The 13,103-nt window shown below is 36.4% G+C and overlaps 1 protein-coding gene across 2 annotated transcripts in view; it reads left to right on the forward strand.

Annotated features, from left to right (window-relative positions):
* The window catches only part of Srgap1 (SLIT-ROBO Rho GTPase activating protein 1), a 288,940-nt gene that overhangs the window by 158,118 nt on the left and 117,719 nt on the right, over positions 1–13,103 (forward strand). For both annotated transcript variants that reach the window (XM_003476114.5, XM_003476115.5), the window contains exon 4: positions 4,866–4,928. In XM_003476114.5, coding sequence (XP_003476162.1) covers positions 4,866–4,928 — 63 coding nt within the window. The remainder of the gene's footprint in view (positions 1–4,865; positions 4,929–13,103) is intronic.

A 13,103-nucleotide genomic window follows, 5' to 3' on the forward strand; every position in this document is an offset into this window, starting at 1 on the left:
TATGGAAATTAAGCAGCATACTCTTAAATAATCAGTAGGTCACAGTGGAGATTAAGAAAGAAGACAGTTCCTAGAATAAAAAGGTAATACCAGTACAGCATACGAGAACTTAGGGGACACTGTGAAAGTAATCTTATGAGAGAATTTTATAGAGGTAAAAGTCATACCACAAAAATAGCATGAGCTGAAATAAATAACCTAATAATGCATTTTAAGGTCCTGAAAAACAAGAACAACCCAAACTAAAACTTTTACAATGAAAGAAATTAAAAAGATCAGAGTATAAATTAATGAAATGGAGACTAACAAAATACAAAGACTCAATGAACCAAAAAGTTAGTTTTTCAAGAAAATAGACAAACTCTTAGCCAGTCTTATTGCTCCCCCCCCAAAGGAAAGAAAAAAACACCAATTTTTATGCAATTAGAAATGAAAATTGTGACCAGGTGTGGTTGTGAACCCTTAATCCCAGCAATCAGGAGGCTGAGACAGGAGGATCACCACAAGTTCGAGGCAAGCTTGCGCTACATAGTGAGTTCAAAACCAGCCCTGACTCTATAGCGAGACCCTGTCTCAAAAGAAGAAAAAAAACAGAAAAGAAAATGAGGACTCAAAATGGAGACCACTGAAAATTATTAGTAGCTTCTTGATAAACACTAATGCCATTCAACTGGAGAACTCAGAAGACATGGAGAGATTCCTAGGTATATACAAATTGCCAAAACTGAACCAAGAAGACTTAAAAATGTTGAACAATCCAAGAATGGGCAGTGAAATTGAAGCAGTAGTAAAAAATGCCTACCAATAAAAGCCCAGAACCTAATGGATTCACAGCCAAATTCTTAACTTAAGCAAAGATGTAATACCAATATTCCTCAAGCTGTTTAATGAGATTGAGAAGAATAGAGTTCTTCCAAACTCATTCTCAAAAGCTAACATTGTCTTGATCCCGAAACTAGACAAGAATCCAACCACAAAAAAAGAATCATAGACCAATTTCTGTCATGAACATCGATGCAAAAATGCTTAACAAGATATTGGCAAACAGAATATGACAAATCATCAGAAGGATTCTACACCATGACCAATTAGGTTTCATCTCAGAGATGCAAGGATGATTCAACACATACAAATCAAAGAATAAAATTCGCCACTGTTAGGGCTTGTATCTACATGTTCCCTCAAAGCCTCATGCACTCATAGATAGATCTTTCCAGAGCTGGCTGGATCTATGACATATGATACTGGAATTAAGGTTATATGGTATTAAATTTTTCCACTGATTGGAATTAGCATAGTTGCAGGTCTGGTTGAATGGATTTACCGAAGATGGAAACCCCCACACTTTGTGGATGGCAACACCCAAAAATCTTGTAGCTTTTAGAATAAAAAGGGAAAGGCAGGCTGACTGCTGTTGCCACCACTACCACATCCTGCTGTGTCTGCCGTGGAGTGTTCCTCCTGAGCTATTCCTCTCTGCTAGGCCACCATGCCTGGGAACCAGCTGACTATGAACTAAAATGTCTATATACTGTGAGCTGGCATAAACTTTTCCTCTGTTAACTTGTTGGTTTAAGGTATATTGCCCTAGCAATGAAAAAGTAACTAAGATAACCTCATAAACAGAAAAAAAGAACAAAAATCACATGATCATTTCCATAGCTGCAGTAAATAATAAATCAATAAAATGTAGCATCTATCATGAGAGAAACCCTGAAAGAAATAGGCATAGAAGGTCTGTATTGCAACTTGGCAAAAGCAATTTATGACCAACCTATTGCCAATATCATATTATATGAGGAAAAGCTAAAAGCTTCCCCTCTAAAATCCAGAACACAAAGATATCCTTTATCACCCCTGTTCAACAAGTTCTCAAAACATTAGCCAAAAAAATCTAATAAGACAACGAAATAAAAAGGACATATTTTGGAAAGGATAAAAAGTATCATTACTTGCAGATGACTTGATCTTTTACTTATCAGACCCAAAATATTTTACCAAAACACCCTTAGAATTTAATAATCAAATTCAGCAGTTTATCAGAACATGAAGTAAGCACACAAAAATCAATAGCATTCTTATATACTAATAATGAACTCACTGAAAGATCCATTAGGAAAACAATACCTAATTCACAATAGTATCAAGAAATTAAACATCTAGTTGATAATCTAACTACGTAAGTGAAAGATCTCTACAAAAAAATCACATAGACTGAAAAATCAAAATGGAAAAATGTCCCCTGCTCCTGATTATATTTCCAAAACTAGTAATCAAATTTAATTCAATCCCAATCAAAACTGTCATTTCTCACAACAATCCTAAAATTTAAATGGAATCAAAAGAGTTCTGGAAGAGCAAAACCAAATAGCCAGCTAGCACACGGACTGGGAAACAAGAACACTCTTCTACCCGCTTAAGCAACCAGCTGATTCAGAGGAACACAGGCTGAGTTGTTAGCAACTGAGGGACATAAATAATTGAATGCTTGTTTTGTTTGATAACTTTGCAGGCCTAAAACCAGTAGTCTGAGCATTTATTAAGAGAATAATACAGTATATAGAAAATATGGGGGATTTCCTTTTGCCTTATTTTTGAAATCCGGTATTGTTCCCACTGTTTGTTTGTTCCATGTTATTGTTTTGTCTTATTCGACGTTTTATTTTGATTGTTTTATTCTGTTCTTTTTTTTTGGTCTTTTTTCCTTTTTACTGGTACCAGGGATCGAACTCACGACTGCCTGCTTGCAAGGCAGGCGCTTATGCCGCTAAGCTAAATCCCCAGCCCCTATTCTGTTCTGTTTTGCTTGATTTTATTATGTCTGATGGTATGAGCAAAAATTTTGAAGATAACAAGAGGCATTAAAGGTAGCCATTGTTGATTTCCTATTATCCTGTTTTGAAGCCCTGTATCACTTTCACTGTTTTGTTTTGATTGGTTTATTCTGCTTTATTTTGTTTGGTTTTATTCTCTTTAAAATAAAATGTTTAAATAATTGCAAAGCAGTTGACATTATAATCCCAGACATGAAGTTATACTATAAAGTTAAAGTGATTAAAGCAGTGTGATACTGGCACAAAGAGGGAATGTGAATCAGTGGAACAGATGAAAAGAAGCAGAAACAACCCAGGCACATACAGCTATTGGGTCCATGACAAGGGACCCAAAAGCATACACTGAAGGAAAGACAGCCTCTTTAATAAATGGTAGTGGGAAAACTGGACATCCATATACAGAAGATGAAGTCTAGACCCATGTATCTCATCATGTACTAAGCTAAAGTCAAAATGGACCAGTGAACTAATATTAAAACAGAAACACTTAATCTGATGGAAGATAAAATAGATACAACTCTAGAAGACATAGGTGTAGGCAGGTCCTTTCTGAAACAGAATCTCGGTAACAAGAAATAATACCAAGAATCAACTAATGGGGTCATGTTAGATTTAAATCTTCTGCACAGCACAGGATACAACCAATAGAATGAAGAAACAATCTACAGAATGAGACAAAATTTTTGCCTGCTAATCCTTGGACAGATTTGCCTGCTATTCCTTGGACAGAGGACTAACATCAAGAATATATAAAGAACTAAAAAAAAAAAATTAGACCACCTCCAAGTAAAAGACCTAATAAATAAACACTTCTCAGAAGAAAAGGCACAAATGGGCAATAAATAAATGAAAAATGCCCAGTATTGCTGGCCATTAGAGAAATGCAAATTAAAACTGCACTGGGATACCATCTTACTTCAGAAACAATGGCTACCGTCAAAAATCTAAAAATAACAAATGCGGGTGAGTATGTGGGCACAAAGGAACTCTTCTACATTATAAGCTAGTACAACCACTATGAAAGTCACTATGAATATTCATCAGAAAACTAAAAACTAGCATTTCCATTTGACCCAGCTATCCCCCTTCCAGGTATCTTCCCAAAAGCACTAAAATCATGTTACAGGGATACACACATACCCATGTTTATAGCAGCACAATTTATAATAATAGATAATAGGTAATAATAGATGAGTGAATAAGGAAAATATGAGATTTACATACAATGAAGTACTATACTACCATAAAGATTAACTACAGAGATTTGTAGGCAAGTAAGTGGGTGCAACTTGAGAGCATAATGTTACATGAAACAAGTCACAAATTATAGATTCTTTTGTTTTTAAAAACATATCATTATATATGCTTTGTTTCATTTATACTAAAAGTTTATAGTTCATATTATATATTTGTTCCCCTTTTTCTAGGAATCTTTTGGGTTTATATCTTGTACTGATCAGTTACTTTGATGATAACAGTACACAATGTAATAACTTGTTATTCTCATTTGGTTATGAAAATGTTTTTTGATAAGTGAAAGATGCAGAGATAGAAATATGTAAATCATAAATGAATTTACTGTCTTACTTCTTTGAAAGAGTTTTCTTAAGACCATAGTCAGTCAAGTTGTTGGATAGGGAGAGTTCATTTCTCCTCTAGATTTTAGGTTAGCATTTTGGGAGTCACAGGGAAAAATTTCCTTGTGAAGGAGACCAGACCCTTGAGTTCATGTTTAATGACTTTAGTCCTGTAGATCGACTTCTAAGGAAACACAAGGCTTTGCCTTGCTTACTTTCTGTCTTTCTAATAAAGTCTGGTACTGGTTATGGAGGCGACCCCAGTCTGTGGGAACCGTTGGTGCAGATCGCCTAGTACTAGATAGGGTTACGCATGCAAAGATGTTTGTTTCTTCACACCTTTTTATTATGCTGTACATACCCCTCCATTTCTAGTCAGCAGGTTTTGGAAACATAATTTAGAAAAAAGTTTCTGTTCTGTTTTTAAATATTCTTAATTTCTTCTTAATTACAGAGCAAAGAAATTGCATTCCAACTTCATGAGGATTTAATGAAGGTTCTTAATGAGCTTTACACGGTAAGCATGTAATCTTTCTTCTCTTGCATGAATTTTTGGTTCCCATTTCACATTTGTGGAAATGCCGCTCATCTTAGCTGTCCTTCACTGTGACACAACACCTGAGAAAATCAACTTGAAGGAGCAGAAATCTGTTGGGGCTGTGCCTGCAGAGGTTTCAGTTCAGCTGACCTCATGGCTCTGGGCTGGGGGTGAGGCAGAACATCATGGCCAGGAGCAATAAGCCCCTGAACTGCACCCTTCAAGGTAGTCAGGAAACAGGACAAAGAGAGCTGGATCATGTACAAAGCTCCTCTCCTCACACTTAATGATACTCAGAATCTGTAAATAAATTAAACCAATCACGAGGCTAGTACTCTCATAATCCAGTCCTCTCTCAAATGCCCCTCTTCTGAACATCTCACACGGGGCACCAGACTTTCCATACATGAACTTTTGGGTGACATTTAAGCACCAGACATTGAAAAAAATGGTTTTTACTTATATCATTTGATCAATTATGCATGCCTGTGTCTTATAATCTGAGCAACTACTTTGGAGATAACAATATGCAATATATTAACCATTGTTAATTTCCAATGATTTTGTTTTGGAATTCTGTATCATTGTGGTTTTTTTCTCTTTAAAATTAAAAAAAAAAAGAACCAAATATTAATACCTCTCAATTTAGAACTTGCTCCAAACCAGAGCATCAATAGATGACATAAACAGTTTATCTATTTGAAATAATAGAATCAATTAGATGAATGCATAATCCTATATTTTCTTGCTACTCTCTCATTTTGAGAGACCTTGTTGAAGTATGTGTGGGGATGGATATAAGCATAGTTTAAGAAACTATTGTACAGATATCACAAACATGTTTTTAACTAGTCATATGGGATCTTTATGTATGTTCAGTACCAAAATACTCTGTTTTGAACTGTTGCCACTCTGGGACTCAAGGAATTTAGAGTTGCTTCATTATGTGTATTTTAATTTCTTTGTGGGGGAACATTTTAGCTCCGTATTATATTAAAGTTACATTTTTGTGGTCTACTTTTTTTTCCTTACAATAGTTTTCTTTTTGTAACTTATATTTTATCTAGGGTATTGGTTATAAGTATAAAATAGATGTAGTATTTTTTATACAGTAGAGTACTACTCAGCTATAAAGAAAAATTCAAGGCTTTTACAGGTAAATGGGCGCCACTAGAAAACATGCTCACAAGTGAATAAATGAGACTCGCACGTGTAAACACCATATTGTCTTCCTAGTGTAAAAAACTTAAAGAGTAAAAAAGATCTTAACCCTACAATAGATATTGTGAAAGGGGAAGAGAGTGCTTAGAGGGAAAGAACAACTGGGATGGGGAAAAGAGAAAAGAAGAAAGGAGGTGGAGCTAGATGTGTACACACACATACAAGACAGCTAAGATAGTTACACTGCTATTCCTGCTAGTTCATGGAAAGAACATGTGAGTGTTTATATTGTTTGATCTGTTTTACATGCCTGTATCTTGTACTTAGAGCAGCTATTTTGAAGATAATAATATGCAGCATAATGACCATTGTCTATCATCTTGCTTTGAAATTCTATCATTTTTTTTGCTGTTTCATTTTTACTGTTGTGTTTTCTTTGGATCTCTTTAATAAATAAATAAGAAAGAAAGAAATTAAATACTTCTAGATGCCTTTGTTTAAAAAGAGCCAATGCCGGTGAAGTTACAAGTTGGAATTAGTAATATGTCATGTAATTTTTTATACCTGCTGACCATATTTTGAAATAAAAATTTCTTTTTGAAGTTTTTAAGTAGTTTTCGTTTCAGAAAAGAATAAAATAATGTACTGAGAAATGAATATTACTAATTTGTACTAATATTTCCATTGTGCAAGGTTATTTGAATTTTTATTTACAGAAAAATTAAACCCAGAACTTATTAAAATATGATAGATGATTTATAATTTCCATTTGTTCTTTAAAAACCGATGCATGTGCAATATGATTTGGTGAATTCCATTTTTAATGCCCCGTGGACACTTGTTAAAGGAATCTATAAATTAAAATTATACATAATAGTGACATCTCTATAAAATGAGCTTTTTATTTTTTTGTATGTATGATACATCTGCATGTTACAAACTTACTAGAACTGTATTTATGCATCAAACTAACAATTTATGTGTTCATTTCTCCTCCAGAAATTTTTCATTTTACATGCAATCTCCAAAAGCCACATTATTAGGCATACATATGTACCAAATACCTAACTGAGTTTTAGATTACAAGGGCAAATTACTTGCATATGCTTCATATGATTTGTTAATTTCTGATAACCCAAGACATCAACCATTTGTAGAAGCCCTGTAATTTAAAAGTTAATTGAGTGTTGTGCCTCTTGAGACTTTTAAAGAAGAAGAATAGCCGAAATTCTGTGTCCTCTTTTATTATTTGTTTTATTTAAAACAAAAATGTCTTGGTACTTTCTTTTCTGGTTCACTTTGCTTGGGCATTGTTTTATCTAAAATAAAAACTCATCGTAAATGCTTTAAACAAACAAGCCTGCTGGTTGTTAGAGCATCATGGACAGAAACCTGCTGGTGATGGCCTGAAAGTAGGTGTGCTCTAAGAATAGCAGTAGCCAAGGTAAACTTGATCTTCAGATACAAGAGAAGTCAGGAGAATGGCATTCGATCTGTATCTTGGTGAAGGCTATGTATAGTTACATTCTCCTAGATACATTCTATTAACTGTACTTAGACGTTTAGCAGATTCTGTATAGTTGGATCAAGTCACATTGTCAAAATTCTCATCAACATCAGTCTGAAAGCCTACAGGTGCTGGAATCTGGAAATGGTTACCAGAGTTTGAGTGAGCTTGTCAGTCTTTAACCTCTTAAAATCAGTAGAGGAATTAAAGCTTAGAGGAGACAGGTGATGAGATTTTAATTATGTCATCTGTAGATTGCTTTGAGCTTCTGGGAAAATTTTTTACTTTAACCAGAAAGCGTGCTCAAATTCAGAGGTCATAGTTCATAGGGAAAAGACTTCTGATCCCCCTTTCTACCCCTGCCCCTCTCTCTCATGAATGTAAATATATTCTTTTGTTCCAATAGGAGATGGCATTTGTTCTCCTTATACTTCATGCTCACATACACAAATTCTGTCTTCTTCAGATGAAATCAATGCATCCTATGCAGTTGATAGCTGGGTATGTAGTTCAGTGGCAGAGCTAGGTGATGGCACGTGCAAGATCAAGGGCTTAATCCCCAGCACCAAGAGCAAACCAGACTGTCCAGTTTACAGTAGGAAACAGTAAAGATGAGATGTGTTTAAACAGTGGACCAGGAGTTGAGGAAGTATAGTTTAGGACAGTGCTGGCAAACTATTTAGAGCTTTCGGTGATACAAGCAGCCAGCCCACTGCAGCACACATGCCATAGGTTCACCTCCACTGGTTTAGGAAATGGTTTATTTTCCTTATGCAAACATTGACTGGTATTTTGGCTATAAATGAATAATCTGGTTGCATTGTGCATAGAATTTTGTGCAATAGAGTGTGCAATAGTCTGATAATAGAGTAATGAATGCTAAAATAGCAGACATAAATTAGGTAACTGAGAATGCTGCTTAATTGCCTTCTCAGATTCGTTCATTCTTAATCTTTGAAATTCCTTGGTAGTTGAAGGTGAACATTTCAGAAGTATATTAACTTCTTTATACCAGTGGGATATTTGGTTAAGTTGCAGTCAACCTTAGCAATAAGTGAGATTCTGATTAGTGGACTTCCAAAATAGGACATCCTAACTGTAGTCTACACAGCGATTGTTGATATTCCTAACATTCCATCAGAAGGCTTTGTTCCAATAAGACATAAATGCCCACGAAGATGAAAAGAAAGAAATGCTTTATGATTATTTATTGTTAGAGTGAACTGAATCTGATCAGTCCATGATGTGATAGCTGTCATATGATAACATGCCAGATAGGTGCTATGGATAGGGAAGAGAATATAAAATTGAGACAGCCTGAAGCCTTGGTCTTAAAGCAGGGGAGGATGATGAGTGGGCTTCCAAAGAGGAGAGGAAAGGCTTTAAAGATATGTAAGTCCTCTTCTGTGTTTTTGCCCTATTTTGATTTTATTTGCAAAAAAACCCGAAAAGGTCTCAAAACAGTTTCAAACCTCCATTTAGATATGGAGAACACAATGAGGGACAGCCTGCAGTTAAGATTTGTTTGACCATGAATTATGGAGGTACTCAAAATAGTGGCATGAATAAGTTGTAAGTTTATATTTTCTTACACATAAGAGAAGTCCAAACTATGTCACCCTACTGCTGGTACTTAGATTACACAGAGCCCTTCAAGAATCAGGCTCCTGTCTATCCACTGTTCAGAAAACCCCAAGTTGCACCATTTGTCTTCACAGTTCCAGGTAGTTTTGTGAAGTTCAGCAATTACCTCCACATTCCTACAAACAGAATGGAGAAAAGGAAGGGCAGGCTCCTTGCCTTAAAAGGAAACTGGATGTAAATCTTTCATTACACTTTGAAATACAGTCCATTGATTCACACTTATAACAGGATCTCAGAAAGTCCCAAAGAAGTCTGGGAATGAATCTTTTAGTTAGCAAGATCATTGCTAAGCATTTTTAAAAATGTAGATTCCATTAATTTGAAAGAAGAGTTATTTATACATAACCAGCCGTGGCTGCTGGAGGAGCTAATGTTTATTGGATGTTTACAATATTTGTGCTAGTACTGTGCTCAGTACACAATTTACATTGTCTCAACTAATACAGTATCATCATGAGGTGTCATCGCTGTCATTATCCTCCTCCAACAGCCAAGGAAACTAAGGGTCGAGAGGGACTTACCCACGGCCGCACAGCTCACAGAAAAGGGAGATCTCGGGCTAGTCCTGGGTCCAGTTGCCTATGCCCTTTACTGTCATCTTGCCTCCCTCCCTCATTTAGGAAATGTTAACGCCACTCCTGCAATACAGAGAAATTAAGAATCGTATCACCTGATCACTCATATTTTTTACAATCAAGGGCATTAATGTTGTTTTAACAAAAATGTAAGTGAAAATTTGAGCATGTGGCACGATGGCAACCTGTACTTCTTAGAAATGTTAATTTAAATATCTAACAGATGGGTTTGTTGGGCTAGAAAGTGAAAGAGTAAACCAAGATCCACAGACTCCCTTGCTGAGTCTAATATGCTCATTCACTTCCTTTTGAGTTGAACATTTGAAAGAGAGCTAAAGGGTAGAATTAGCAAGTTTGAGCATAGGGTTAAGAAACCAGGGAATGTGTAATGCTGTAATGAAACAAAAGTGACTAGACTGGCAGTCAGCAAACCTGTGTTTGAATCTCAGTTTCAGCAATTGCTAGTTGTATGGCCCTGAAAAATTATTTAGCCTCTGTATTTGTCTGGGTTCACCATGGCAACAGAACTGTGTGTGTGTGTGTGTGTGTGTGTGTGTGTGTGTGTGTGTGTGTACACACAAGGTAATTTATTATAAGGAGTTTGCTCTCAATTGTTATGAAGGTTGAAAAGTCCAAAATTCTTTGGTCGGTTGGGAACCTGAATCTCAGATAAGCCAATGGTGTAAATCTAGTCTTGAGTACCAAAACTTTGGAACTTGGTGAGCCAGTGATGTAAAGTTGCACACCAACTCCAGGTCTAAAATCAGCAGACTTTGAGTGCCCCCCTTCAAAGACCAGCTGTGTTTGCTAGAGTTGCATTATTGTGACAAAATACCTTATATTATCAACCTAAAATAGGAAAAATTTATTTTGGGTCATAATTTCAGAGGTTTCAGTCCATGATCAGGTGGCTCCATTGTTACTGAGCCTGTGGTGAAGCAGTTCATCATGGCAAAACAGTGTAGTAGGTCACCGCTGTTCACCTTATGGCACTCAACAGGCAGGGAGAATAAACCAAGAGAGGAAAGGGATAGGGACAAGATAAGAATCCTTGGGTCATATCCCCATGACCCACTCCCTTCACCTAGGACTCACCTCCCAGTAATGTTTCCATCACCTCCCAGTAATGCTGCAAATTGTAAAATCCAATGGGTTAATCCATTGCGACAGTTAAAGCCTTCATGATCCAATCACCTTTTTAGGGCCCACTTCTGAATATTGTGGCAGTAAGAATCAAGACTTCAATCTTTAGGAAACACTTCATATTTAAGCCACAAGGTCATCATACAGAGTCAATTCTCTCTTAACCAGCATTCATGTTTCATGTAGACCATGAATGGATTGAACAGGGTCCAGATACCTTAGGGAGAGCAGTTTGATTTACTCAGTATCCTGACTCACTTATTAGTATCACCCAGAGTCACCTTCACAGGCAGACACAGAGCAGTGTTCCACCAAATAATGGGACACTCTGTGGCCTGGTTAAGTAGACACATGAAATTAGCAGCCGTGGAAGGGTGAGTGCTTTAATCATAGCCCTGTTACTTTCTGGCTGTGTAACCCTTTATCTCAGGTTTTCGTGTATAAAGTGGGGACCATAACAATTTAGAGTAAAGACTAAATGTTGTGAAGACCAGTTGTTTCATTCAACATGTATCTTTTGAATGTCTCTTGAGCCAGGCACTGTTAGATGTACTATAGATATAACTGAATAAAAACACCATGTATTTCCTCTCAAGGCCTTTGTATTCTAGTGAGGAGATAGGTGGTAAACAAGTAACTGTATAATATGGCAGATATAAGTGCTAAGAGGACAAATAAAGCTGCGTTAATACAGATAAAGCATTCAGAACAGTGCCTAGCACATACTAAATGTTTAATAAATGTCAATGTTAGTAGCATCTTCTTTATTATCAGCAAAAAAGGATGTTAACTGCTACTTCTGACTCAGAGTAGAGAGGTAAGGAATGTATATATATATATTTTTTTTTTCAATATACGTGTGTGTATATATATATATATATAATGAATATTTGTTACAAAATAGTAAGAAAGGTAACTTCCTAAGAATGCTAATTCATAGTAAATGTGATTAGGGCTGCTGCACTGGTGAAGGGGAAAGTGAAAAGGCAGAAACAGAAAAATGATGACATAGAAAGTAGAAGAAAACACTCAAAGCAAAAGTTTCAATTCATGGGGAAACAATGATTTCAAGTGTTAAGATTGCCCCCATACTAAAAGCTCAAAAGATTGTACTGTGTTTTAGCTGCACACTGTGTGCCATTATTTGATCTCAGTTAATATTTCTTTACCATCTCTAGGCTTAGTAGCAATTACAAAACAGTTTGCTGTCCTCAGTAAGCTAATTTTAACAGAAATGAACAGACACCATGATAAATACATGACATTGATTGTTAATTGTGTGTAACTGATTATCACACTGTCTGTGCATCAGCGGGACACATAGCCGTCCATTCTCAAGCGCCATTAAATCATGGGCTAAAGAGCTGGGAAAATGAAGGCTTATTGAGTCCTTCCCTTTGTGCTGGCACATTATCTTCCTATTCCTTTCTCACAGCAGCCTTACGAGGCAGGTACTAGTCATAATCCTAGTTTTACAAGTAGGAACTGGGCCTCTGAGCAATTAGCTAAGGATCACACATACAATAAATGACTCATCCAAACTCAACCCAGGCTATTCTCAAAGCCCATCAATGCCCATCAGTGCCCATCACCGGTCTCCCATTAGTCAGCTGCCTGAGGGAAAGCTGTGCATCAGAAAGGAGAGGAGGAAGGGCAGAGCCAATGAATAGATGGAATTCACAGGTGAAGCACTTGTTACTTGTAAAACCTGATCCTGCTTTCCACACCTGTATGTGGATTACAGAATTGATAAACCCAAAGGCTTTGCCTATTCAGCTTTACTGTAGGATATGCGTATTTTGAGTGCCTCTGAAAAAGATTTTTTATTCAGCTTTAATGTTGTATGTGTTGGCACTACCTGTCAGGTGTGTGTTCATATGCAGTAGCTCAGCAAATACCCATTGTCTTGTTCAACATTTTGTCTTGCTCGACTCACCTTTGTGTTCCTTCCTAGAAAAATTCTGATTTGTCTAGCAAATACAAACAGCAGTCAAAGCTGTTCCTAGTACAAACCCAAAGGCTGCTCAGCAGCTTGTCCGAGGAGATGTTTGCAAAATGGACTTGCCAGTGAAGCAGAATCCACGCTAGCCTTGGCATCTTTGGGGTACTTATTTCTTAAAAATA

Source organism: Cavia porcellus, unplaced genomic scaffold (assembly GCF_034190915.1).
Source record: "Cavia porcellus strain 051 isolate PalLab524CR breed Dunkin Hartley unplaced genomic scaffold, mCavPor4.1 scaffold_8, whole genome shotgun sequence".
NCBI classification, from domain to species: Eukaryota; Metazoa; Chordata; class Mammalia; order Rodentia; family Caviidae; genus Cavia; species Cavia porcellus.